The sequence below is a fragment of the Euprymna scolopes genome, chromosome 4 (assembly GCF_053919585.1).
Source record: "Euprymna scolopes isolate OS-2025 chromosome 4, ASM5391958v1, whole genome shotgun sequence".
NCBI classification, from domain to species: Eukaryota; Metazoa; Mollusca; class Cephalopoda; order Sepiida; family Sepiolidae; genus Euprymna; species Euprymna scolopes.
The window spans coordinates 7,053,677-7,077,699 of record NC_136485.1 but is presented as its reverse complement, the minus strand read 5'-3'; the positions used below and the strand labels follow the sequence as shown (position 1 = coordinate 7,077,699).

Genomic DNA, 24,023 nt, shown 5'->3' with positions numbered 1-24,023 from the left:
ATCGCTCAATGTCTTTTCCTTGTTACTGATTATTTATTTTTTTTTATTTCTGAGTAGCCTGAAAAAATAATGGAAGAGAAGAAACGCAAATCATTGTCAAACGCTATGTTGAAAAAGTACCTAATGATGAGAGATGGTCCATTTCCAAGGGCAGCTAACCTTTGCAGTTACACTTGGGCTAGGCAGTACGGACTTTATCATGAGAAGGCTCGAAAGCTGGCAAGAAGACAAGCTGCCGTAAATATGCCGCATTTATTTAAAGAGAAAACATTTGATTTGGGATTCATAAACAAAGTTTTTGCATCTCAGTGGCTTGACAAAAATCTTGTTGTCATGGGGACAAAATGTAACAAAGTAAGTTTTTTTTTTGTTTTTTTTTGTTTTTTTTTTGTTTAATTTTTTTTTTTTTAATTTATCACTCTTCATAAATGTTTTTGTTTTGATTTTTAAAAAAAAATTTTTTATAACTTTTAGTGTTCGTTTAGGAATAACAAACGTCAAGTCAAAAAATTGAATTTTGACTAAAAGCAATGTTATCTACTTAATTGTCATGTCAAAATTAGTTAAATATTAGCAGATATATCTGGCGTTACCCTGTATTAAATGTAGCGTTAAATTCCTTTAAAAAATAAAGTTAAAAAAAAAGGAAAGAAATTGAGACGTGTGCATATGAGTATCATACTTTTTCTGAACAGCTTATTTCCTGTAAGTAAAAAAAAAAATACTCACGCTGAGATCGAAACCAAAACTTAAAGACAGTAAGTCAAGTACGATAACCATTAAGCCAGCTTGCTACAATCTTTAAAGTGTTTTCAAGCTTACTTATTCTTAATATAAGGAAGCTGTCATGTGACCAATCTATGCATGCGCAGTCATAAAACAGTTGACAAACATATAAAATCCGATGACCCCCCCCATACCAATTTTTCAATTTTTACCTCTTAGCAGCCCTTTTTTTCCAGATGTATACCGATTAAAAAATTTTCCACATGTCTGAATTTTTTTTTTTTACATAGGCATAACCATTTATCAAGGCCTAGAGACCACTCGAGGATAAGGGTTAAGAGTGTACAGTAGTCAATTGGACAATGAATTGAATATCCTATATACCAAATTTCAAGTTTGTAGATCAAAAATTTGTTGAGTATATAGGTTGAGAGTTGTCCTCTCACACACATCTCACTTTTATAAATTTATAAATAGACTAGACTACCCGTGACCCATTGGGTCAGTATGTTATATTAGCTATGGAATTCATATATGAGCGTGACACTTGTGATATAAAGAAAATAGTTCTTTTTTTTTGTACATAACAGAAACATTTCTATGAAAGTATATTAAAATGAAAAATAACAGACGGATCATTCAGACATGAAAAAAAAGAATCGTCCCTATTTGTGTAAAGTTACATATTTTTCTGAATAATCGCTCAAAAATCGTAAATTAAACATGATTTTCCTACGAATTGAATGCTGACAAAAGTCATTTAGCAGCAAAAACACACATGAACCTACCGATGAGAAATATAAGAATGAAAAACCCATATTGGAATCCTTCAATCAAGTTATAGAAACTTAAAATCTAAAAAAAAAATAATAAAACCTAAAAGCAAAAAAATAAAACCTAAATAAATAAAATAAAATAAAACTAATATTGAAACAGATTAGTAAATGTGTCAACAAATTCACCGTTCTCACACGACTATTTTGTATCGAGAAATGTAAACAAAAAATAAAAAAGGAAGGAAGGAAAAGGGACAGATAGAGAGTAGTAGTAGTAGTCTTGGCTTTACTACAATTGTTCTTATGTTTGTCAACAGGCAAAAGTTGTTTAGCTGTAAAAAAAAAATAGCGACAGTATAGTTGTAATAAAGAATAGTTGCTAAACACCCCCACTCTTCCCATGTTAAATAATAATTTCAAAATAATAACGTTAATATTTCAGTGCGCAGGTCAAAATCTGCAAAAGAAGCGATTTGTGTTTATTTGTTTACATTGTTATGGGTTAATATTTATGCGCGCATGTGCAACCGGATGTCGGAAAGTGGGTTACAAGGTCATTTGAGTTTTATAATTATATAGATTACTGCATTATTACATAAAACAATTACTTTCACACTCCAATGATCCACCATTATTATTTTGAAATCCCCTGACTTCAAACAATTACCCCCCCCTGCTATTATAAAAACTCTTCTGATTATAATTTAAGTATAATTTAAGTATAATTTGGATAATTTTTGGAGCTGTTACTAATTCCAATTAATGCTAATTATGTAGCTAACCTTGGTTTAGTTGCATTTCCATTGTTGCGATTTTCGTTACAATTCTGAACAACCACCATAAATTTATATGCAGAATGTTTATGCAATGAAAGTTTGATTAAAGTCACAAACGTGTTATGAAATTATAAGCTCATAACCCTTTCACCTATTATTGTGCTTAATATAGATGTCATTTATTTTATTTCAGATACTTTGAATATATTCAACTATTTATATGGAAAAGCATTTTACCTAAATGCTAAGTGGAAATAATTTTTCCCTTCAATGTGATGCTGCCCCCATATGGGGAGTGACATATATTTTAAAACTATAGTCGTTCACGGATGTCTTTTGTTAACTTACTCATCAGCGTGGCTGAAGCTAGAGACATTCAAAACCGGGGCCCAAGAGACTGAAACCCAATGTGTATGGAATGAGATGACAGCAAGGAAACAAACTAATTAAAATTACTGGCATAGAAACATGCTTAAAATGTTCAATGATTCTGATATTCTGGCAAGAGATGCAGAGTCTTAGACTTTGCAATATTGAAACATTTTAAGCATGTTTTATTTGTACATCATTTCATTCCATACACACGCCATTTTTTTTATATCAAAAATTTATTTTCCTGTTAAACAAACTCTTATAAACATATACGAATGCTTGTACTTTCTAGCCTTTTTGGATTTTCCATCTAATAAATTTCTTTCAATAAAAAAGCACAAAAATTCCTTCAATTAGGCAGATAAAAAATGTACATATAACATTTGTTATATTAATTTTTTCATGAAGAAAATCTAGTTTAATTTTGTCATGCTTTCAATATCTTTTTATTAATGAGATTTTTCAAAATATTAAATGAAGCCAAATCAATTATCTATAATCTTGTATTTGTTTGTGTCTCTGCCTTAAAATATTTCAACTAATTACAACTGTACGAAATTAAAAACAATGAAAAACTTATGTTATACCAGTTTTGCATTTTTCGGTTTTAATGATTTTTTTTTTTTTTTTCTCTTTTTCTCTCTCTTCAGTTAATTGTTATTGATGTTGTTACGGGTCGAATAGTCGACATTCCCGTGTTGAAAAGCAGCCAGTTAAGCATTGCCCCAGATCCGTGTGGAATTCATTGCATTGAAATCAACCCATCTCGAACTTATCTGGCAACAGGTGCTCATAATACGAATGATCTAGCTGTTTATAAATTACCAACGTTTGATCCAATTTGTGTAGGAGAAGTAAGTTTTCTTTTTTCAATGTTTTCTTTTCATCTATATAAATGATGGTCACATTTTATTCTCAGTTTCATTATTAACATTTATTTTTGTTTAGAGATGAACCCGAAAATGTAATATACATATCAACTAGAGTTGGCACAATTAATCGCAATCAGAAAAATTTAAGCTTATTTTCTGATGCTGAAAACTATTCTTTTATATTTTGTTTTAAACTTAATTTTTAATTGATCTTCTTAATGATATTGATTGATTTTAAACTATCAATGAAACTAAAGTATTCTTTTACATTTGCAAAAATATATGCTGATTACATCAGTAATCATTTATATATGTATATATATAATATGAGGTAATAACAAAAAAACAACAACTCTATAGCTAAATATGTCCACATGTCAATATTAAAATGTTTTCAATGTCAAACATATCTGAAGTTATTTTTTTTTCTTTTGCAGATGGGACATACAGATTGGATATTTGATATGACTTGGCTTTCAGATGATGTCATCGTTACAGGTAAGTAAAATTAAACTTTTTATTCATGTCTGCCATGTTTACATGAAATGGATAAAAAAAGCTGTGTGTATAATGTTCTTTCTATTGATAATCAATGTCATTCATCTGTAGTAGAGACTGATTTATGGGGTGGGGGAATCTTTATTGCAATCGGCAAAACACGCATCCTTACTTGGATGGCTATGATGCATCCATCAATTCCATCTGCTGTTTTTTTTTTTTTACCTGATCTGACAAACAGTTACCAATTGTGACTCTGATTTCATGCTAATTTCTTTTCAGATACGTACAAGCAGGACTTCAATTCCGCCCCGCCCCCCTGTTCTCACACTGACAATTGGAGTTGGCTTTTCACGATTCCCAAATTATGAACCCTCACCACAATATTTAGAGACATTTATTTTATAAAAATAAGAACCAAAACTGTCTATGCTTTTAGTTAAGTAGTCGAGTCTTCATACCTTAACTTTCTCTTTTCTAATCTTTGATATTTTTCTGCTATTCAGCATCTATTTTAAATCACAGAAGGGGTACTTTTTGTTATGAAATTTGATACCTGCAACACCTTTTGCAAGTTCTTAATCTCTAGACACAGCAAAATCTGATACAATAGAAAGGTGACTGGTTAATTTTAATGCATCTAAAACCAAGTTTCTCTCCTTCTATCATCAACACTCTGACCTCCATCTGGTCCTAATTGAAATGAGTGGCTAATGAATGGCTTTTGTCTTGGAGAAGTTTCCATGTTTAGATAAGCTTCTGGGTCTGACCTTCACTCCTGATTTGAAATGGAGCACATGCATCAAATCTGTTGCCAAGATAGCTGGAAAAAAATGGTTGGATCATTCTACTCCTTATGCCATCCTCTACCTGTATAAGAGCCAAGTATGTCTTAGGATGTAGCATTGTTATTACATCTGGGCAAGAACTGCTTAGAGCACTCTATCCTGCCTTGACTGAGTTTAAAAGCAACTTTGTAACCTAGTAGGTGATGCCCTCTTCTCTGCAACCTTTCCCACAGAAGAGACGTTGCAAACCTGTCTCTGCTCTATCGTTATTTTCATCGCAAGTTCACAGAAAACATTGTCTAGCTAAAACAACTATCAATAATTTCCCCCACTCTCTATTGGTGCCTAAACCTAAATGTGGATTTCATGAACAAAGCTTCTTTACTAGAAATACCTGCTTGTGGAACTCTAGTCTGCTTTCCAGCTGACTACAACATTGTCATCTTCAAGTCCAATGTAAGCAAGTTCTGGTTGAACTGTCCCCTTTAATAATCAAATTATATCAAATTTCCACGACTAGCTATTACTACACTATTGTCTCAATGACTACCGTACACACATTAACCCTTATTCTCAGATGGCCTTTGGGCCTTGATAAAGTGGTGACTCCTCTGTAAAAAAAAAAAAAAAAAAAAAAAAAAAAAAAGCCATTGAATAGCATGCAACATATGAGGCCGTTTACCAGTGGTGTTTTTTCCCATAATAGCAAAATCATCAGTTTAGCATCCTTTCTTTTTTCTTTTTCTTTCTTTTTTTTTTTTTTACATGGTGGTCACCACTTATCAAGGCCCGGAAGCTACTCAGGAATAAGGGTTATTGCAAGTACAGTACGTTAGTGTGGAGATTTAATGAAATGTTCACTTAAGGGGGCAGTTCATCAGGAATTTGTTTACGTTGGACTTGAACACATCCAGGTTGTAGTCAGGTGGGAAGCAGGCAGATGGAACAGAGTTCCACAGGCGTGCAGTTCTAAGAAAAAAGCTTTGTTTATGGAATCTACATTTTTGATTTAGGCACAGATAAAAAGTGGGGAAAATTTTTCACAGTGGATTCAGCTAGACGGGTGTTTTTCGTGAAAGATTGACGAGGGGGGGACCAGTTGGAGTTCAGACGAGCACCTGCCATGAAAATAACGATAAAACAAGGATAGGCTTGCAACGTCTCTTCTGTGGGAGAGAGGTTGCAGGGAAGAGAAAAGGGCATCACCCACTAGGCTACGAAGTCTATTTTGTACTCTGTCAAGGCAGGATAGGCTGTTTTTAGCAGCTCCTGCCCAGATATGGCAGCAGTATTCCATTGTTGGACATACTTGGCTTTTATATAGATAGAGAATTGCATCAGTAGTGAGATATCTTCTGGAGCGGTAGAAGGATCCCACCATCTATCCAGCGACCTTGACAACAGACTTGATGTACGTGCTCCATTTATGATCAGGAGTAAAGGACAAACCCAGAAGCTTATCAAAACATGGGTCTTCTCCTAGACGAGAGCCATCTATTTCAATTGATGCCAGATGGGGATCAGAGCGTTGATGATGTAAGGATAGGAGTTTGGTTTTAGATGCTTTAAAGGTAACCAGCCACGTCTTCCCACTGAACCACACGCTCGAGATCTGAGGAGAGAGAATCAGAGAGAACTTTGTCATTTACAGCCTTTGATGTGTTGCCGTAGATGGTCGTATCATCAGCATAGATGTCAACGAATGATTTAAGTATGTGTTTAGGGAGATCATTGATGTAGATCAGGAAGAGAGTTGGACCCAGGATTGACTCTTGAGGGACTCCAGCATTAATACTGATTTTTGTTCATCGACCACTACTCTTATGAGCCTATCGGAGAGAAATGATTTAATGATTGAGAAAACATTTCCAGTTAACCGTAGCTGGAAATCTTGTGAAGTAGGCCCTTATGCCATACCTTGTCGAAGGCCTTTGATATGTCAAGAGCAATTGCCCTAGAAAGGAAACCTTTGTCAAGAAATTCACTAATCCTGTGAGATATAACCGTTAGCACATCTGCGGTAGATCTTGCAGAACGGAAACCATATTGTGTGTCGCTAAGAAGGTTATTTCTGCTGAGGTGGTTGACTGTTTCTCTATTTAATATGGATTCCAGCAACTTACTCATAACACACAGGGGACTTATTGGTCTGTACTGAGAGGGAGATGACTTATCACCTGAATTCTTAAATACAGGGGATACTGATGAGGTTTTCCAGGGAGTCGGAAAGCACTTCTCCTTAAGGCAATGCTTAAACAGTTTGGTAAGTATGGGAGCAAGTTCTAGTTGAAGCTTTTTTAACACTATAATTGGGATGCCGTCAGGGCCAGTTGCTTTACTGGAATCTAGTTTCTTGATTAGCTTGGCGACCTCATGCACAGATATTTGTATGTTACCTAGCGTGTTCTGTGTTATAGGAGGAAATATGAGGAGTTGATGGCCTTCATCGCATAGGGTAGAATTAGCTGTAAAGTTCTTTGCAAATAGTTTGGCCTTGTCTGATGCTGACGAGATGACCTCTGGTCCATTGATAATGGTTGGGATAGAACGTACACTTCTGTTCAGGATCCTATTTGTTATTTGCCAAAACTGGTGGGAACCAAACCGCTGATCAGCTACTTTGGATTTAACAGACTGGGCATATAGCTCTCTTGCATGTTTTATTACTCTTTTGCAGTGGTTGCTGGCGTTCCTGAAAACAGCTTTAGTCTCAGTGCATCTATTACGTTGGTAATTATGGAAAAAGTGATTTCTGTGCGCGATAGCAGCAGCACATTCTGGGGAGAACCATGGCTGGCTGTTAGGTTTTTGTTGGAATTTTTTAGATTGTATGAATTGGTCTATGCCTACAATTAACCATTCGGTCAGATCTGATACTATAGAGGACACCTCCTTTTTAAACATGGAATGCATAGGTAAATCAGATATGAATGTACGGAAACTATCCCAGTCAGCCATGGAGTATCGGTATACAGTACGGTGGAGGGGTATGTCTGGGGACTTATTACATTTCTTTTTTATCTTAACTGATATGAACGAGTGGTCGGAGGATCCTAGAGGAGATAGAACGGAACATGAACATAGCTCAGGGGAAGTTGAGAGAAAAAGGTCTAGGAGGCTTGCATATTGACCAGTAGTATCGGGCACACGGGTGGGTTCGCGAACAACCTGAGTGAGGTCATAAGCAATGGCAAAATCATGACAAAACCTCCCCTCATCATCTGTCTTATTTGAATGGGTCAGCCATTCCACGTTATGGACGTTGAAGTCACCACAGATGTGAATGCTAGCCGAGGGATGTGCAGACAGGATCTGGTCTATTTTCTCAGATATACTCTTAAAGATAGTAACTCCGCTGTTATGGGGCAGATAGAGGGCAAATATAAATGCAATGGTGTAAGCAAGTAACCTGGAAGCACATATAGGGTAAATTAGGATCTTCTCTAGAGATATTCCTGCCATATGGGAAGCCATCTTTAATATAGGCACATATTCCATGCCCATGGCGATCTTGGGGGTCAGATTTAGCTGGTAAGTTAGAGTATCCGTTAATTTTACTTTTAATTTTACATGCTGGTATGCATTAAGTATTATGTTTTTTATACTCATCTTGTATTGAAGATTTTGTGAAAATCCTAAAATGTCTCCAGTGTTTGTGTATAGATAATTATTTAATTACTTCAAATATATTTTTTATCCATCACTTATGCACTTACTGTATATTTCGGTATATAAGACAATCCTTAAAGTTAAAAAATTATCTTTAAAAACTAATATTTCATAAGATGCCAAGTGTTGCAATCTCTAGCTTGAGCTAAACAAACATGGTTTCATGATTTAGAAGTCGTCTTATACAACTGATATATAAATTTATTAAAATTTGCTCCAATTTTGTACCTCATCTTATCTGACGGTCGCTTTATATGCCGAAATATACGGTAAGTTGCTACAAGGATGCTCTTTTGTAATTATCAAATGCCTTTAACTGTTCAGTAATATTTATAAATTTAATACTTACAAAACACTATAATTAATATTTATAGCCTTAGTAAAAAATATTTATATGGGGCTCAGTGGTGGTAACATGATTTTCTTGGGTTCTTCGATTCATCCCCACCTCCGCTCATGCACAGATTATACTAGTGTGTGTGTGTATATAGATAATCATCAGTTATCATTCCACAACCAAAATATGTAGTTAATTCACACTCATAAGATTTTATTTATTATTTTTTTATTTCATTTATGTAGTATATCTTATATTTCGTTGAATAGCAGACCATCATTAAACAACTCGTACAATATAAATGTTTGTTCCTCAAAAAACTGTTAGAAAGATTTTTATACAGAATAAAGATTTGGAGAAGAAAAAGGATAAAAGGAAATGGAGATATGTAAATTCTGCAAAAACAAATTTAAAAAAACACTTGTAATAAATGCAAAATGTAAGTTTAGTAAGTCAATTCAATAGATATTTAAAAAAAAATAAACACTTATTTGTTTATAAATGTTTGTTTATTTTAATAATTATTATGTTTGTTTATTAAAAAAAAAAATCTGTATTAAATTGGTTTACTAAACTTAGGTTTTGAATTTGCACTCAAACAAATTTTATCACAAAGAAAACGTATCTTCATAAAACTTATCGTAGTGTTTATACTTATCCCCCACCACCACCACCACCAAAAATAAAAAAGTTAATTCAAAACACACGTGAGAAACATCATATGTAACTATATGAGAAATCAAGATCAGACATATCAGGTTAACAAGAAAGTTCTTATGATTTTCAACTTTTAAATTCAGATCAACACATCTCGGCTCAAACAAAAATTTGTTGATTGAAATAAGTACCATCAGAATGAACACACTTTTGCCAACGCAAAACAAGTGTTTTTATGCGAGAAACATAAAAATCTTGCGTTTTGATGACGATGAAGCTGCTGAAGGCATTTTGATATCGCTTAGGTTTTTGAAACATTGCTCACACAGAAAGTTGTTGAGCTGCTTGAAAAAGTGGTAGTTGGTAGGTGAGAGATCTGGAGAGTATGGCGGATGAGGCAGTTTTGTAACATAATTTATTCAATTTCTGCAGGATCAATTTAACAACGTGCAGTTAGGCATTGTCATGGAGAATTATGCCTTTTCTGTTGATTGATGCTGGTTGTTATCAAAGTTTCTGATGCATGTCATCCATTTGTTGACAGTACTTCTCTGCCATAATGGTTTTGCCTGTATTCAAAAAAATGTCATAAATGAGACTGGTCACAGACCATCAAACAGTCAGCATGACCTTCTTTTGCTGCAACTCTGGCTTTCTGAAGTGTTGTAGAGCTTCGTCAGCGTCTAACCACTGAGCTGAGCGTTGCTGGTTGTCGTAAAGAACCCACTTTTCATCACAAGTCCCAACCCCTTCCGTTTTCTTGCTTTCCAGCTGTCTATAATATGGTTGTCTTTAAGTCCAACGTGAACAAGTTTCTGATGAGCCGTTACACTTAAGTTAACAAATTTACCAAACTTCCATTACTATCGATTACTGTATTGTCTTTTATACTACTGTACACTCTTTAACCCTTATCCTTGAGTGGCCTTTCGTCCTTGATAAGTGGTGACGCCTATGTAAAAAAACCCGAAAAAAAGCGGGCCCTTCTTGTTGCGTAAAAGAATTATCATTAATGGCGTTTCTTTTGGTTGTCATTCAATACGTGAGGCACCCATTTATCAATATTTTTTGTCTTTCCAATCTCTCTCAAGTGGTTGGAAATCATTGCGTACATTACATCTAATTCAGAAGCAAGTTCTCAAACAGTTGTGTGTGGATTGGCTTTGACTAAAAACTCTTGATTCTTGTCAATATCCGATGGTCGACCACTATGCTCATTATCTTCAAGACTCTCGTCGCCACTATGAAATTTCTGAAACCACCATTGTGCTTTGCGTTCTGTAGTGGTTCCTGGGCCAAATACTTCATTGATATCTTGAGCTGTTTCAGCACTTTTCTGGCCTAGCTTGAATTAAAATAAGGAAATTGTGAATTTGCTTGTTTACCATTTTGTTATTCAACATTCTGAAAAGAAGACACAATTGTTTTAAAACGATTGTAATTTAAAACGATTAAATAGGGCGAAAAACGTTCTTTAAAATGATATATAAAGTAAAGGTATTATACCGAAAATTTATTTGAAAATACATCATTTGAAATCAAAATTAAAAATTCCACAAGAACTTGCTTCTCAACCTAATATTTCCAAGATTTTGTATTTATGTTCTAGTCTAAAACCAAAAAGCTAAATAAAACCCCAGACAATTTCTAAAATCTTTATAAAATATCAGCTAATTATATATATATATATATATATATATATATATATATATATATATATTCAGAAGCCAATTGAAAAGTCTTTAAACATAAATTGTAAAACCAAAGTTTGCTATAATAAACCTTGTTATTCAAAGCATGTTTTCATTTTGGTTAATAATCATCTTATTACAGAGATGTGATGTCTAGTTTCATAGACCATTTAACAAATAATTGAAACTTAATATTAATAACCTTTATCATCTTATGAGCATCAGACAAAAAGAATTATAATTAAAATCTAATATCTAAATTTACACACTAGTATATATATAAGTTTCTTTGTTTTCTTTTATCAAGGTTCCAGAGACAGCACGATTGCCCTATGGAGGATAAACGAAACAGAATCGGATACAAGCTATGAATTGCCTCCCAGATATTCATATATAACGCCTTATTCTATCAAAAAATGTGGTGTAGCAGAAAAAATCAGATCTTTTTCTTATTGCAAAAAACGGCAGGTAAGGTTTTAAAAAAAAAAAAGACAACCTTTTTATGATTCTGTCTCGCGAATCGATCAACTGAAACATGTTTACAAAATTTCATCAGTTGATAAATATCGAGTATGAAACTAGGGAACTTTTATCAGAAACAATTTGAATTCGACAGGAACTAAAAAAATCAATTTGTTTCACCTTTTAAAATTTCTATTTATATATGAAATTAAGTTAGTAGTGATTTTATTTTGGTAATTAAAATTAAAAGAAAACTGTTTTACTGATTGTTGGCAAAATACATTAAGATATTCTGAATCGCATCATCAATGATGTTGTGAAGCTGAGATCAATAGATGTTTTGCATCTTTTAATATCCGACTCATTTACATAAGCAACTTTTTTCTTTTCTTTTTTTTTTAACTCGCCTTCACTCGTAACAAGGCATATCAGCACTTGGACGTAAGGGGCTACTATTTGGGACCATGCCTAAGAAAGATTAAGATGTTCGTTTAAGTTACAATTGAATTTCTGCATATCAATACAGTCAGGGAAGCAGGTAGCAGGAAGGGAATTTCAAAGTATAGCTGTTCAAAGGAAGAAGCTATTAGAGTAGAAAGCTTTCTGGCATTTAGGGACCTCAACAGTGAAGGGGTGAGATTTTGTTGCTAAGCAGGCTGTCGGGCATATGTATGCTGATGGGGTCACAATGCAATGAGTTCATCAGAGCACATTTCATTAAAATACTTGTAAAACAGGCACAGGGATGCAACATTGTGGTGATGCGACAGGGGTTGGAACCTAGTTGACAAATTGGGACCTATTAGATTGGAGACTCTTTTTTGGACCATATCTGAGGGAGAGACTAGTGGTAGATGCACCAGCCCAAATGTGACAACAATACTCTATGCATGGACAAATTGTGGCCTTGTAGAGGTACAGGATACTCTCAGGTGTGAGTAGTCTTCTAGCTCGATAGAGAGAACCCACCTTCTTTGCAGCAGCCTTTGCAATGTTCTCAATGTATTTGTTCCAGTTCATATTGCCCGTGAATGTTAGGCTGAGAAGTTTGAAGGAAGAATTCTCGGGTAGGGTGTTATTTATTATGGATATTAGTAGTTGGAGAGGCTTCTTGTAATTGTTAAGAAGAGCAGTTTAGTCTTACTTAAATTAAATCTTACTATCGATTCATGGCACCATTCTACTACGATCTGGAGGTCAATTACATATCAGTTTGTGATAGCTAAAAAAAACGTACAATATCTTAATAGAAATCTTTTTTTTTTAAATCGTTGACCTTCCCCCTCCCTAATGTATTCTTAACTAGTAAGACCCATCACCTGGAGTAATATAAAAGAATGCTCACAAAAAAAAAAATTATTCTTTTTGAATGAATGCATGTATTCATTTTCATGAAGTGATCAGTAGCTACCCTCCATTGTTCGTCATAGAATTGATGTCTTAATTTTGTGTGTACTTTACTAATTTATTTATACACATTATTTACCGTACAAAAGCGTTAAATATGAAGAATGGAAGTAACGTTTATTCAAAATTTTATGGTTAAAACTGAACATTTTCTGAAGAATAGAATTTAAATCATTTTAATCTTTTCATAATTAATTTGGTTATAGTCAGCTAACATACTTCCTAACTTCCAGTGTAGCACTACTGGAAGTGGTGACACGGCAAATCAGTTCCTTCGCTTTTTTTTCTCTCACACCTATATCTTCCCTGTGTATGTACTCTTTTTTTTCTTTTTTTTTTTTTTTTACATTTTTCTGATTGTTATTTTTTTTATTTAATAATCATTGAAAAGTTTTTCTGATCTCATTTTAATTAAGAATTATTCAAATTATTATTATTTATTTATTTTTAAAGAATTATTGAAAAATACTTTAAAAAATTTTTTTAAGTAATGAATTATTTAATGTAGGCTAATTGTGTTATTTTTATCTGTATAATTTTATTAATTTTTATTGTATACTTTTCAGTAATGCCCTTATATTTTATTTCAATAAATTGGAGAGGTATTGGAGAACAATAAAAGTAAAGGAACTGATTTGCCTGGTAACCACTTCGGTAACATTAACGCAAGAAGTTAGAAAGTAGGTTAGCTGACTATAACCAAATTATTTTCTAGAATTTTCTTTTTTGCAATTCAACAGTTTTTTGTTCAAAAACATAACATTAAATTTATTTACATTTATTTTATTTACAAATTCATGGTAAACAAAAATAAATGTAACAACATATATAATGTTAAAATTTCAAAGGATTTTAATATATTTTATTGAGATTTTGTAAAATTAAATGTGGATATTATTGGGTACAAAGCATATTTCCCCACATATATTTTTGAAACCTGCATTTTACATATTAATTAATCGAAAATTAAATAAGTATTGAAAATTTTGTGAGAATCTGAACATTAGTTGATTTTTATCCTCCATAAAATAAATTTGGAAAAAACTGAAATAGTACCCCCCCCACCATGTGTAATAGAAACACTTAAAAGAAATTTGCTGAGTAAAAACGAAAATGCCAGCATAAATTTTCCATTAAAATAAGCCACCTCCCCCCTACCACTCCCACACAAAGGCAAAAAAAAAAAATGTTGATGAATAATCAGTATGGGAAAATGTTGAAAATCGTGCAATTATGGGATGAATATTGATGGAAAATAGATTTTAGAATCGTTCTTGCAGGATATAGTTTTTAAATAGAACTAAGTGCCACCACCAATAATATCTCTTTCTCTACTAATATAAAATGTACTTTGTGTGTATGTGAGTAAGGGAGTTCTCTATGGACTCGGAAACAGCTGGATCGATTTGTTTTTTAAATTTCACACAAATTGTTCTTCATATTTTTTTTTTTTTTTTTTACATGGAGGTCACCACTTATCAAGGCCCGGAGGCCACTCAGGGATAAGGGTTATTGCATGTACAGTAATCAATGAGATAGTATTGTAGTAGTCATTAGTATTGAAGATTTGATAGTGTCTTACTTAAGGGGGCGGTTTGTCAGGAATTTGTTTATGTTGGACTTGAAGACCTCCAAGTTGTAGTCGGGTGGGAAACAGGTAAACGGAAGAGAGTTCCACAGTCGTGCACTTCTGAGAAAGAAGCTCTGCTCATGAAATCTACGTTTGGATTTAGGCACAGATAAAGAGTGGGGAAAATTATTGACAGCAGTTTCAGCCAGACGGGTGTTTCTCATGAAAGATTGGCGAGGGGGGGGGCGAGAGATTGGAGCTCAGACAAGCACTTGCCATGGAAATAACGATAAAACAAAGACAGGCTCGCAACATCTCTTCTGTGGTAGAGAGGCTGCAGGGAAGAGAAAAGGGCATCCCCCCCTAAACCGCAAAGTCTATTTTGTACTCTGTCAAGACAGGATAGGCTGTTTTGTAGCAGCTCCTGCCCAGATGTGGCAACAGTATTCCATCCTTGGACATACTTGGCTTTTATACAGATAGAGAATTGCATCAGTAGTGAGATATCTTCTGGAGCGGTAGAAGGATCCCACCATTTTCCCAGCATCCTTGGAAACAGACCTGATGTACGTGTTCCATTTCAGATCAGGAGTAAAGATCAAACCCAGAAGCTTGTCAAAACATGGAGCCTCCCCAAGACGAGAGCCATCCATTTCAATTGATGCCAGATGGGGATCAGAGCATTGATGATGTAAAGATAGAAGCTTGGTTTTGGATGAATTAAAAGTGACCAGCCACCTCTTCCCCCACTGTACCACACGCTTAAGATCAGAGGAGAGAGGATCAGAGAGAACTTTGTCATTTACAGCCTTTGATGTGTTGCCGTAGATGGTCGTGTCATCAGCATAGATGTCAACGAATGATTTAAGTATGTGTTTTGGGAGATCATTGATGTAGATCAGGAAGAGAATTGGGCCCAGGATGGACCCCTAAGGGACTCCAGCATTAATACTGTGGGCCTCTGATTTCTGCCCATCAACCACTACTTTTATGAACCTATCGGAGAGAAATGATTTAATGATTGAGCAAACATTTCCAGTGATACTGTAGCTGGAAATCTTGTGAAGTAGGCTCTTATGCCATACCTTGATGTAGGCCTTCGATATGTCAAGAGCAATTGCCCTGGAAAGGAAGCTTTTGTCAAGAGATTCACTAATCCTATGAGATATAACCGTTAGCACATCTACTGTAGATCTTGCAGAACAGAAACCATATTGCATGTCACTAAGAAGGTTGTTTCTGTTGAGGTGGTTGACTACTACTTTATTTAATATGAATTCCAACAACTTACTCATGACACACAGGAGACTTATTGGTCTGTACTGAGAGGGAGATGACTTATCACCTGAATTCTTAAATACAGGGCATGCTGATGAGGTTTTTCAGGGTGTTGGAAAACACTTCTTAAGGCAACGCTTAAACAGTTTCGTAAGTATGGGGGCAAGTTCTGGTTGGAGCTTTTTCAGCACTATAACTGTAATTCCGTCGGCCAGTTGCTTTACTGGAATCAAGGTTCTTGATTAGCTTGGCGACCTCACGCACAGATATTTTTATGTTGCATAGCGTGCTGTCTCTTATAGGAGGAAATACAGGGAGTTCGCATAGGGTAGAATGTGTCTGGGAATGTTCCTTCGTAGGTTTTTGTATCAGAATGCGCCTAATAATTATTGAAAATCCAAAAAATCCGATTAAAGAAATTTGATTTTGATCAAAGTTAACACTTTTATACAACCTAACATCACAAGTGCATTTGAGAAGTTTTATCCCCGCACAAGCTATAGGTTCTTTGATAACACACGGGTGCATTTGAAATGAATGGTTTTATGAACCATGATACTTGACTTTTGAATTTTAAACTTAAAGTGAAGCAATTATTTCAAAATAATTTTATAAAATCAACAGTAGATTCTCTACAGTGCAATGTAGACTAGAATGTATTATGGACTAAGTCACTGCAGGGAGCTATGTGAAGCTTTCTCCTGGTGCACTGCGAGCTGGTAAAGGTAGAGGGGGGGTCCCTAACCAGAGCAGGAAATCAATAGATTTGATTAAAAAATGTGAAATTTCACTGATATCAATGACAATAAAATATGAGAGGGTGGAGCATTTGTTGGTCCACATTTAATTCCAAACATCAGATCTCCCTGTTCATTTAAAACAGTAAATATTTAAAAATATTTACTGTTTTAAATAAACCCTTGCCTCACAATTACACGCGCAGTTTCCCCTACAGGAGGTATCCTTTGTCTTTTGAGACTGAATGGAGGCAGCAAATGCATGTCGGTATCTTCATAAATAAGTCGGCCGTTTTCATATTTTGTTAATAGTTGCAAAAAAAATTATTTCTGACTTTTTGAAAGGAAATTGGAAGTCTTCAAGTCATAAGTTCATAAATTATTCAAACTTGCTCAATCAGCCTTGTAATGCTACAGATTTCATAGTAATCACTTTAAATTGTTTAAAACCATCAAATTTGTTGATTATGTACATGTGTATTATCTACTGTACTGTATTTTGTTACTAATTTTTAATGCTGTATCCTGGGCTTCTACTTTAATTTAAAGTTTTATCTATATATATAAAAGCGAACATGCATGTATGTATGTTTGTATGTGTGTCCGCTAAAAACTTTCGACAAACACGAGGAAAATTCACTAACTCGGTATCATATTGAAGCTCCATCCTTCGCTCGAAAAATATTGAAAAATTGTCCAAAAACGTTCATTTTTTTTTTTCACCCCGAAATCGACAATTAAGAAGTCATACAAAGAAGAATGAGAAACTAATAAACAGATATTTGCAAAAAATTATTTTTTACTAAAGAAAAGCAAAAGATGATTTGGTTGAAACTCTTAAAATAATGGCATTTCTGATCATGGTGGACTTTTAATGTTTTTACTTGACATGACAAATTTCAAAATTCGATTTGATATTGACATTTTTGATAAAAGTTTTTGGAACAAGTTATCTGATAAGGTTAAGAAGAGCAAAATAAAATATTTTAAGATGTAATTTGATGAAATTAAAAAATGATGCTAAACAATTTGATGAAATTAAAAAATGATGCTAAACAATTTGATGAAATTAAAAAATGATGCTAAACAATTTCAACTAGTTAATTTGAATTTTTATTTTTATAGCAACTCGGCATTCGCCGTTAAATTGACAACTTTTATGGATTTTCAGGTATACTGAAAACGAATATCACATTTAAATTTTGGGCAGACAAATATTTTTCTAGATATTAACGCCTTTATTATCCAATGTAATCTATTATGCTTTCACTGGTAGCCATGTTTTTTCCAACTGAACTAGTACTATTACGCATGCATGTTGCTGAACCCTCACCCCCCAATGGTAAGATTGGCGACAGCCACTAACATTTATTAAATAAAACTTGAAAAAAATTTATATCCAGAAAATTTGTCTGCATCAAATTTGAATGGGATATTTGTTTTCAGCAGATCTGAAATCCTATAAAAGTCGTCATTTTAAAGAAGAGTGTTGGGTTTTAAAGTAAAAATTTACCATATTTTTTATATAATTTATTGCTGTCTCCTTCAAAACATTTGTTTTTTTTTATTTTGTAGGAACTTGCTTTGGTTTCGTTAAATGAATACTTCCAAACGTGGGACATGAGCAGTACTGAACAGGTAATGTCATTGTGCAGCATCATAGAGGTCGACTTTAGCCTCCTCTCCTACACCCTCTTGAGCTGGCTCTTGTTTAGCAGCATTTCACGACTTGTTATTATGTTCTCCAAGGCTCTTTACTCTACTGCAAATATGCTTTTATGCAAAGTCAGTTTGATTATCCATAGCCAACTTCACATGTCTACAATAATGATCTTTTTTTCTTTTCTTTTTCTTACTCGCTGTGTGCGTGTGTTTTTTTTTTTTTTTTACTTGTACTGTTTTTTTTTTTCTTTATAAAAAAAAAAAAAGAACAAAAAAAGAGAGAAACAAAATGGTGTTTGTAACAGTTATATGGAATTTGCTGTTAGTAGGCAGTTGAGTACATTGCAATATTTACAGGGTTTCAAATATCTGTTTGATAACATACCTTGAAGCCTTGGGAAAAAGAACAAGAAAAAATGGGTTTCTGTTTACCCCATCCACAAAGTCAGGTGGAAACTCCATTCCAGGTTAAGACTGGTATCGTGCGCCGCTTTCAAAGACCTCGAAAGAATGGGTGTTGAATCGGTCAGGAAATGGCTCACCACCAGAGCTTGATGCTTGTCAGGCAGAGCTGACCCATGTTCTGGTAGCATCACTTGCAGGCGGCCCCCCCCAGGAAGCGGCGTGCACACAAATAGCAGCCCCTGAGCGAGAGCTGTCGGCTAAGGCCATTCAGGTAGGTGTCTGACCTTATAAATTCTGGATATTTTTTTTTTCTTTTGCTTAAAAACAGTAATTACGTCCATGTAAAGAAGATCATCTGTCATTTGGCTCTCACATAATGGTGTTTTGTCGTCAATATGTCTTTTAGGTTTTACAGCTATCTTTAACAAATTTCCGAGAACCTGTGTGCATGACGTACTGCAATGAAAGGCAAGTTTATGCTGTTGGATCGCAAGCTCATGTCACTCTTATTGATAGCAGACTTCCACAAGAAGTGACGAGTATTGAATCAAAAGAAGGAAATTCAGGTGAGTCAACTACACCCACTCTTATTCACTCTCATTACCAACCCCTCTTATCTATTCCCCGTACTTAACTCCAAATTATTAATGACTGATCACGAAGATCGAATTATTGACCCTTTTAGTCTGCGTTCAAGTTCAGCTCGTGACCGAACGCCTTACACTTATCTAAATAGATCCAAAACATGATTGTTGGTCCTCTGACAAAGGAGGGATTGAACCTCGTCATCCACTCCCATTCGTTTGTTCACACTTTTCTCAATAACCACACTTTGTGCAAAATTTTAAAAAAATCCAAACATTAGTCATGGTGAAGTAAATTTTTGCCAGAATGGATTTTCCGTGATAACTCTGGCTGCCCCCCCCCCCCCAGGTGCCATTATAGGAGTAAAATTGCCCCCAAATGATTTGTTTGTTGGCACTTTACTCAATAACCACACCTTAAATTTTTTTTAAAAATGTTGCACAAACATTAGTCATGGTGAAAGTAAATGTTTCACTTGTGGAGGAGGGAGACTCCACATGCTCAGCTTGTTCAACAGGTATTATAAAAAGGCTGATTGGGAAGCCATCAGGGAGCTCATCAGAGATGCCCCATGGGGAAATATCTTTTCTCTTCCAGCGGAACAGTGTGCAAATGAGACCACTGAATGGTTCAAAACTGCTATTGAAGCACATGTTCCCGCACGGAAATTCTATAACAAGCCCCACTCCCCCCAATGGTTTACTTCTGCTTGTGCAGCTGCCATTTGTCAAAGGCAGCATGCGTTCCGCAGATTCAACCGACATAAGTCCAGCTCAAATAAACAGAAGTTTATAGAAGCTAGAAATAATTGTAAGAGAGTGATAGAGACAACTAAGACAGATTACTCTGAAATCACCAGAAAACACATCGAAGCACAGAAATTAGGAACCCGAGATTTTTGGAAAATCTACAACAGCGTAGTAAATAATGGACAGTCAACTATTCCCCCCACTATCAAACAATCATGAGGTTGCTTGCACGGCAACTGACAAGGCTAATCTGCTTGCCATTCAGTTTGCCTCAAACTCCACACTGAACTCGGTACACCACTCACTCCCTGATTTTCCTCTGCGAACAGACGCCTCACTAGAAGATTTGAAAATCACCCCTTCTCAGGTACATGCTATTATAAAAAGCCTAGACACCTCAAAAGCGTGTGGACCAGATCTCATCCCGGCTGTACTATTAAAAAAATGCTCTGCCGAGGTTGCTCCAGTTCTGTCCAAACTTTACAATAAATGCCTCAACGAATCTTGTTTTCCCGACTGCTGGAAAACCGCCTCTGTGGTACCAGTCTTCAAGAATTCTGGTGAAAGAACTGACCCACTAAATTATCGCCCCATTAGCCACCTCATGCTTTTCGCCAAAATATTCGAATATATAGTTAATCAAGCCCTAGTCCAGCACCTAACAGCTGCTAAACTCCTGACTGACAAACAATATGGATTCAGGCAAGCCCGTTCAACAGCAGATATCTTAACTGTAGTTTCTGAACATATATACCGTTCATTGGATAAAACAGGGGAGGGTAGAGCAGTGGCCCTCGATATATCTAAGGCTTTTGAGAGGGTATGACACGATGGTCTTCTAAGGAAAATTAGATCATATGGAATCACTGGAAGAATTCATAATGTAATTAAATCTTTCTTAAGTAATAGAAAAATCCAAGTTGTCCTCAACGGTCGTACATCCAAACAATACGACATAAATGCGGGAGTACCTCAGGGGTCTATCCTTGGACCTCTATTATTCCTGATATTCATAAACGACCTCCCTGATAAAATTGTTTCGGAGATGGGTATATTTGCCGATGACACCACTCTCTATAACAGATATGAGGGGAAAACAAATGAACACATATCCAAGGAAATGGCAGAAACACTAGACGACGACCTCCAATCCGTAGTGGAATGGGGACAAAAATGGTTGGTCGCATTCAATGCTGCTAAGACTAAGCTTGTTTCCTTCAATAACTACAAGAAACCTTCTCTACCACCAATAGCAATGGCCAAGAACACATTGCCTGAAAGTACTTCTTTTAAACTCCTCGGCCTAACGTTTACAGGGAATATGAACTGGAATAGATACATTGAGAGCATTGCCAAGGCTGCTGCAAGGAAGGTTGGCTCCCTCTACCGTGCTAGAAAACTACTTACGCCTGACAGTATCCTATACCTCTATAAGGCAACCATTCACCCATGTATGGAGTACTGTTGTCACATCTGGGCTGGTGCATCTGCTGCTTGTCTCTCGCTCCTGGACAGGGTTCAAAAAAGAGTCACCAACCTGATAGGTCCTGAACTGTCATCTAGGCTTCAGCCTCTGTCCCATCGACGAGATGTTGCATCCCTCTGCCTGTTCTACAAATACTTTAATGGTGAATGCTCTGACGAACTGCAAACTCTTGTACCTCCCCGACGTAACTACCCCTGATAAGCTACTAAGTCTCATCCCTTTACAGTAGAGATCCCTAGGTGCAAGAAAGCCTTTTACTCCAATAGTTTCTTCCCCAGAACTGCGGGTCTTTGGCTCCCTTCCGGGATTCTGCTTTCCCAACTGCAATGATATTCAGAAGTTCAAGTGTAATGTTAACAAACATCTTTCTACTCATCTCCCTTCATAATGACCCCGCTAATTAATTCCCTAATAGTAGCCCCTGCTACAAAGTAGCACTGTGCCTTGTTTGGGGTGAAAATTGAATTAAAAAAAAAAAACAAAAAAAAAAAAAAAACATTAATGTCTGCCAAATCGTGAATCAGATTTTCTATTTAAATCCTAATTTTGAAACTTCCCCCCCAAAAAAGTGCAAAATATTTTAGTTTTCCATTTCTCAAAATTCCTCTTTTTATTAGAAAAGAAATTTGTGATGTGGCTCAAATGTGTGACCATAGTTCACGTTTATTTAAGGATAGCAAAACTGGTTGGAATCAGTTAAGGCTGCGAGTTGCAATGTGAACACTTAACGGTTTACTTCGATTAACTCCCTCACCAGTTGTTGCTACCTGACATGGATTTTTATTATTGTACCTAACAGAATAAAACTATTCTATATCTATGTATTGGTATCCACTTGGTGATACAAGGTTCAAATTTGTTGCTATAGAATGTTTAGTTTTTTTTTCTCTAACAAATTTTTTTATATATCTTTAAAAAAAAAATTTTTTTAATATATCTTTAAAAAAAAAATTTTTTTAATATATCTTTAAAAAAAAAATTTTTTTATATATCTTTAAAAAAAAAATTTTTTTATATCTTTAAAAAAAAATTTTTTTTATATATCTTTAAAAAAAAAATTTTTTTATATATCTTTAAAAAAAAAAATTTTTTTATATATCTTTAAAAAAAAAATTTTTTTATATATCTTTAAAAAAAAAATTTTTTTATATATCTTTAAAAAAAAAATTTTTTTATATATCTTTAAAAAAAAAATTTTTTTATATATCTTTAGAAAAAAATGATTTAATCTGATTAAAACTAGTGAATTTACATGGATATTTTTGGAGTCTGATGAAATATAAATGCAAAATCAGATAATTTCACAAATTATCTAAAATCACTAATACATATTTTTATGAAACTAGTGGCATTTATGTCCTGGCATTGCCTATTAAATACAAGTTTCCACAGAAACTCCTGCTCTAACACGTGAATACCATATAATTATTATTTTTTTTAATTTTTTTTTTTTTTTTTTTTATTATATTTTCACCCCAAACTAGGCACATTGCCACTCAGGTGTAGGGGGCTACTATTGAGGTCAGCAACTACTGGGGCACTATGTAGGGATTTGGGCAGCAAGATGTCGGTTCACGTTGCACTTGAACTTCTGCGTGTCAGTACAGTTAGGGAAGCAGAATCCTGGAATGGAATTCCAGAGTCTAGCGGTTCTGGAGAAGAAACTACTGGAGTAGAAAGATCTTTTACATCTAGGGATCTCTACTGTGTGGGGGTGGGATTTAGCTGCCTGTCGGGTTTGTCGAGGGTGTCTGTGTCGTGGGGGCACAAGTGTCTGCAGTTCGTCAGAGCATTCACCATTAAAATACTTGTAGAACAAGCAGAGGGATGCAACGTTTCGTCGATGGGACAGAGGCTGAAGCTTAGATGCCAGTTCAGGGCCTATCAGGTTGGCGACTCTTTTTTTTAACCTTGTCTAGGAACGAGAGACTAGTAGTAGACGCACCAGCCCAGATGTGACAACAATACTCCATACATGGGCGAATGGTCGCCTTATAGAGGTACAGGATACTTTCAGGTGTCAGTTGTTTTCTAGCACGGTAGAGAGAGCCTACCTTTTTTGCAGTGTCCCTGGCAATGTTTTCAATATAATTGTTCCAGCTCATGTTTCCTGTGAACGTTAGGCCAAGCAGGTTGAAAGATGTACTCTCAGACAGGGAGTCACTGGCCATTGCTATTGGTGGCAGAGAAGGTTTCTTGTAATTATTGAAGGAAACCAGTTTGGTCTTGGCAGCATTGAATGTGACCATCCATTTATGTCCCCATTCCACTACAGATTGGAGGTCATCCTCTAGTGTTTTTGCCATTTCTTTAGATATGTGTTCATTTGTTTTCCTGTCATGCCTGTTATACAGTGTGGTGTCATCAGCATATATACCCATCTCAGAGGCAGTTTTGTCAGGGAGGTCATTAATAAATATCAGGAACAATAGAGGTCCAAGAATAGACCCCTGAGGCACTCCCGCATTTATATCACACTGTTTAGATGTTCGACCGTCAAGGACAACCTGGATTTTTCTC

General features: G+C 35.1%; 2 protein-coding genes across 11 annotated transcripts in view; both read left to right on the top strand.

The window, feature by feature from the left end:
* LOC145272817 (uncharacterized) overlaps positions 1 to 24,023 on the top strand; it is a 731,987-nt gene that overhangs the window by 448,509 nt on the left and 259,455 nt on the right. The gene's annotated exons all lie outside the window — the stretch shown is intronic.
* LOC145266542 (DDB1- and CUL4-associated factor 12-like) overlaps positions 1 to 24,023 on the top strand; it is a 59,218-nt gene that overhangs the window by 29,455 nt on the left and 5,740 nt on the right. For all 10 annotated transcript variants that reach the window (XM_080122365.1, XM_080122327.1, XM_080122345.1 and 7 more), the window contains 6 exons: positions 58 to 354; positions 3,301 to 3,504; positions 3,960 to 4,020; positions 11,470 to 11,630; positions 18,192 to 18,254; positions 19,090 to 19,249. In XM_080122365.1, the coding sequence (XP_079978491.1) occupies positions 70 to 354; positions 3,301 to 3,504; positions 3,960 to 4,020; positions 11,470 to 11,630; positions 18,192 to 18,254; positions 19,090 to 19,249 (934 nt within the window). In that variant the 5' untranslated portion in view covers positions 58 to 69. The remainder of the gene's footprint in view (positions 1 to 57; positions 355 to 3,300; positions 3,505 to 3,959; positions 4,021 to 11,469; positions 11,631 to 18,191; positions 18,255 to 19,089; positions 19,250 to 24,023) is intronic.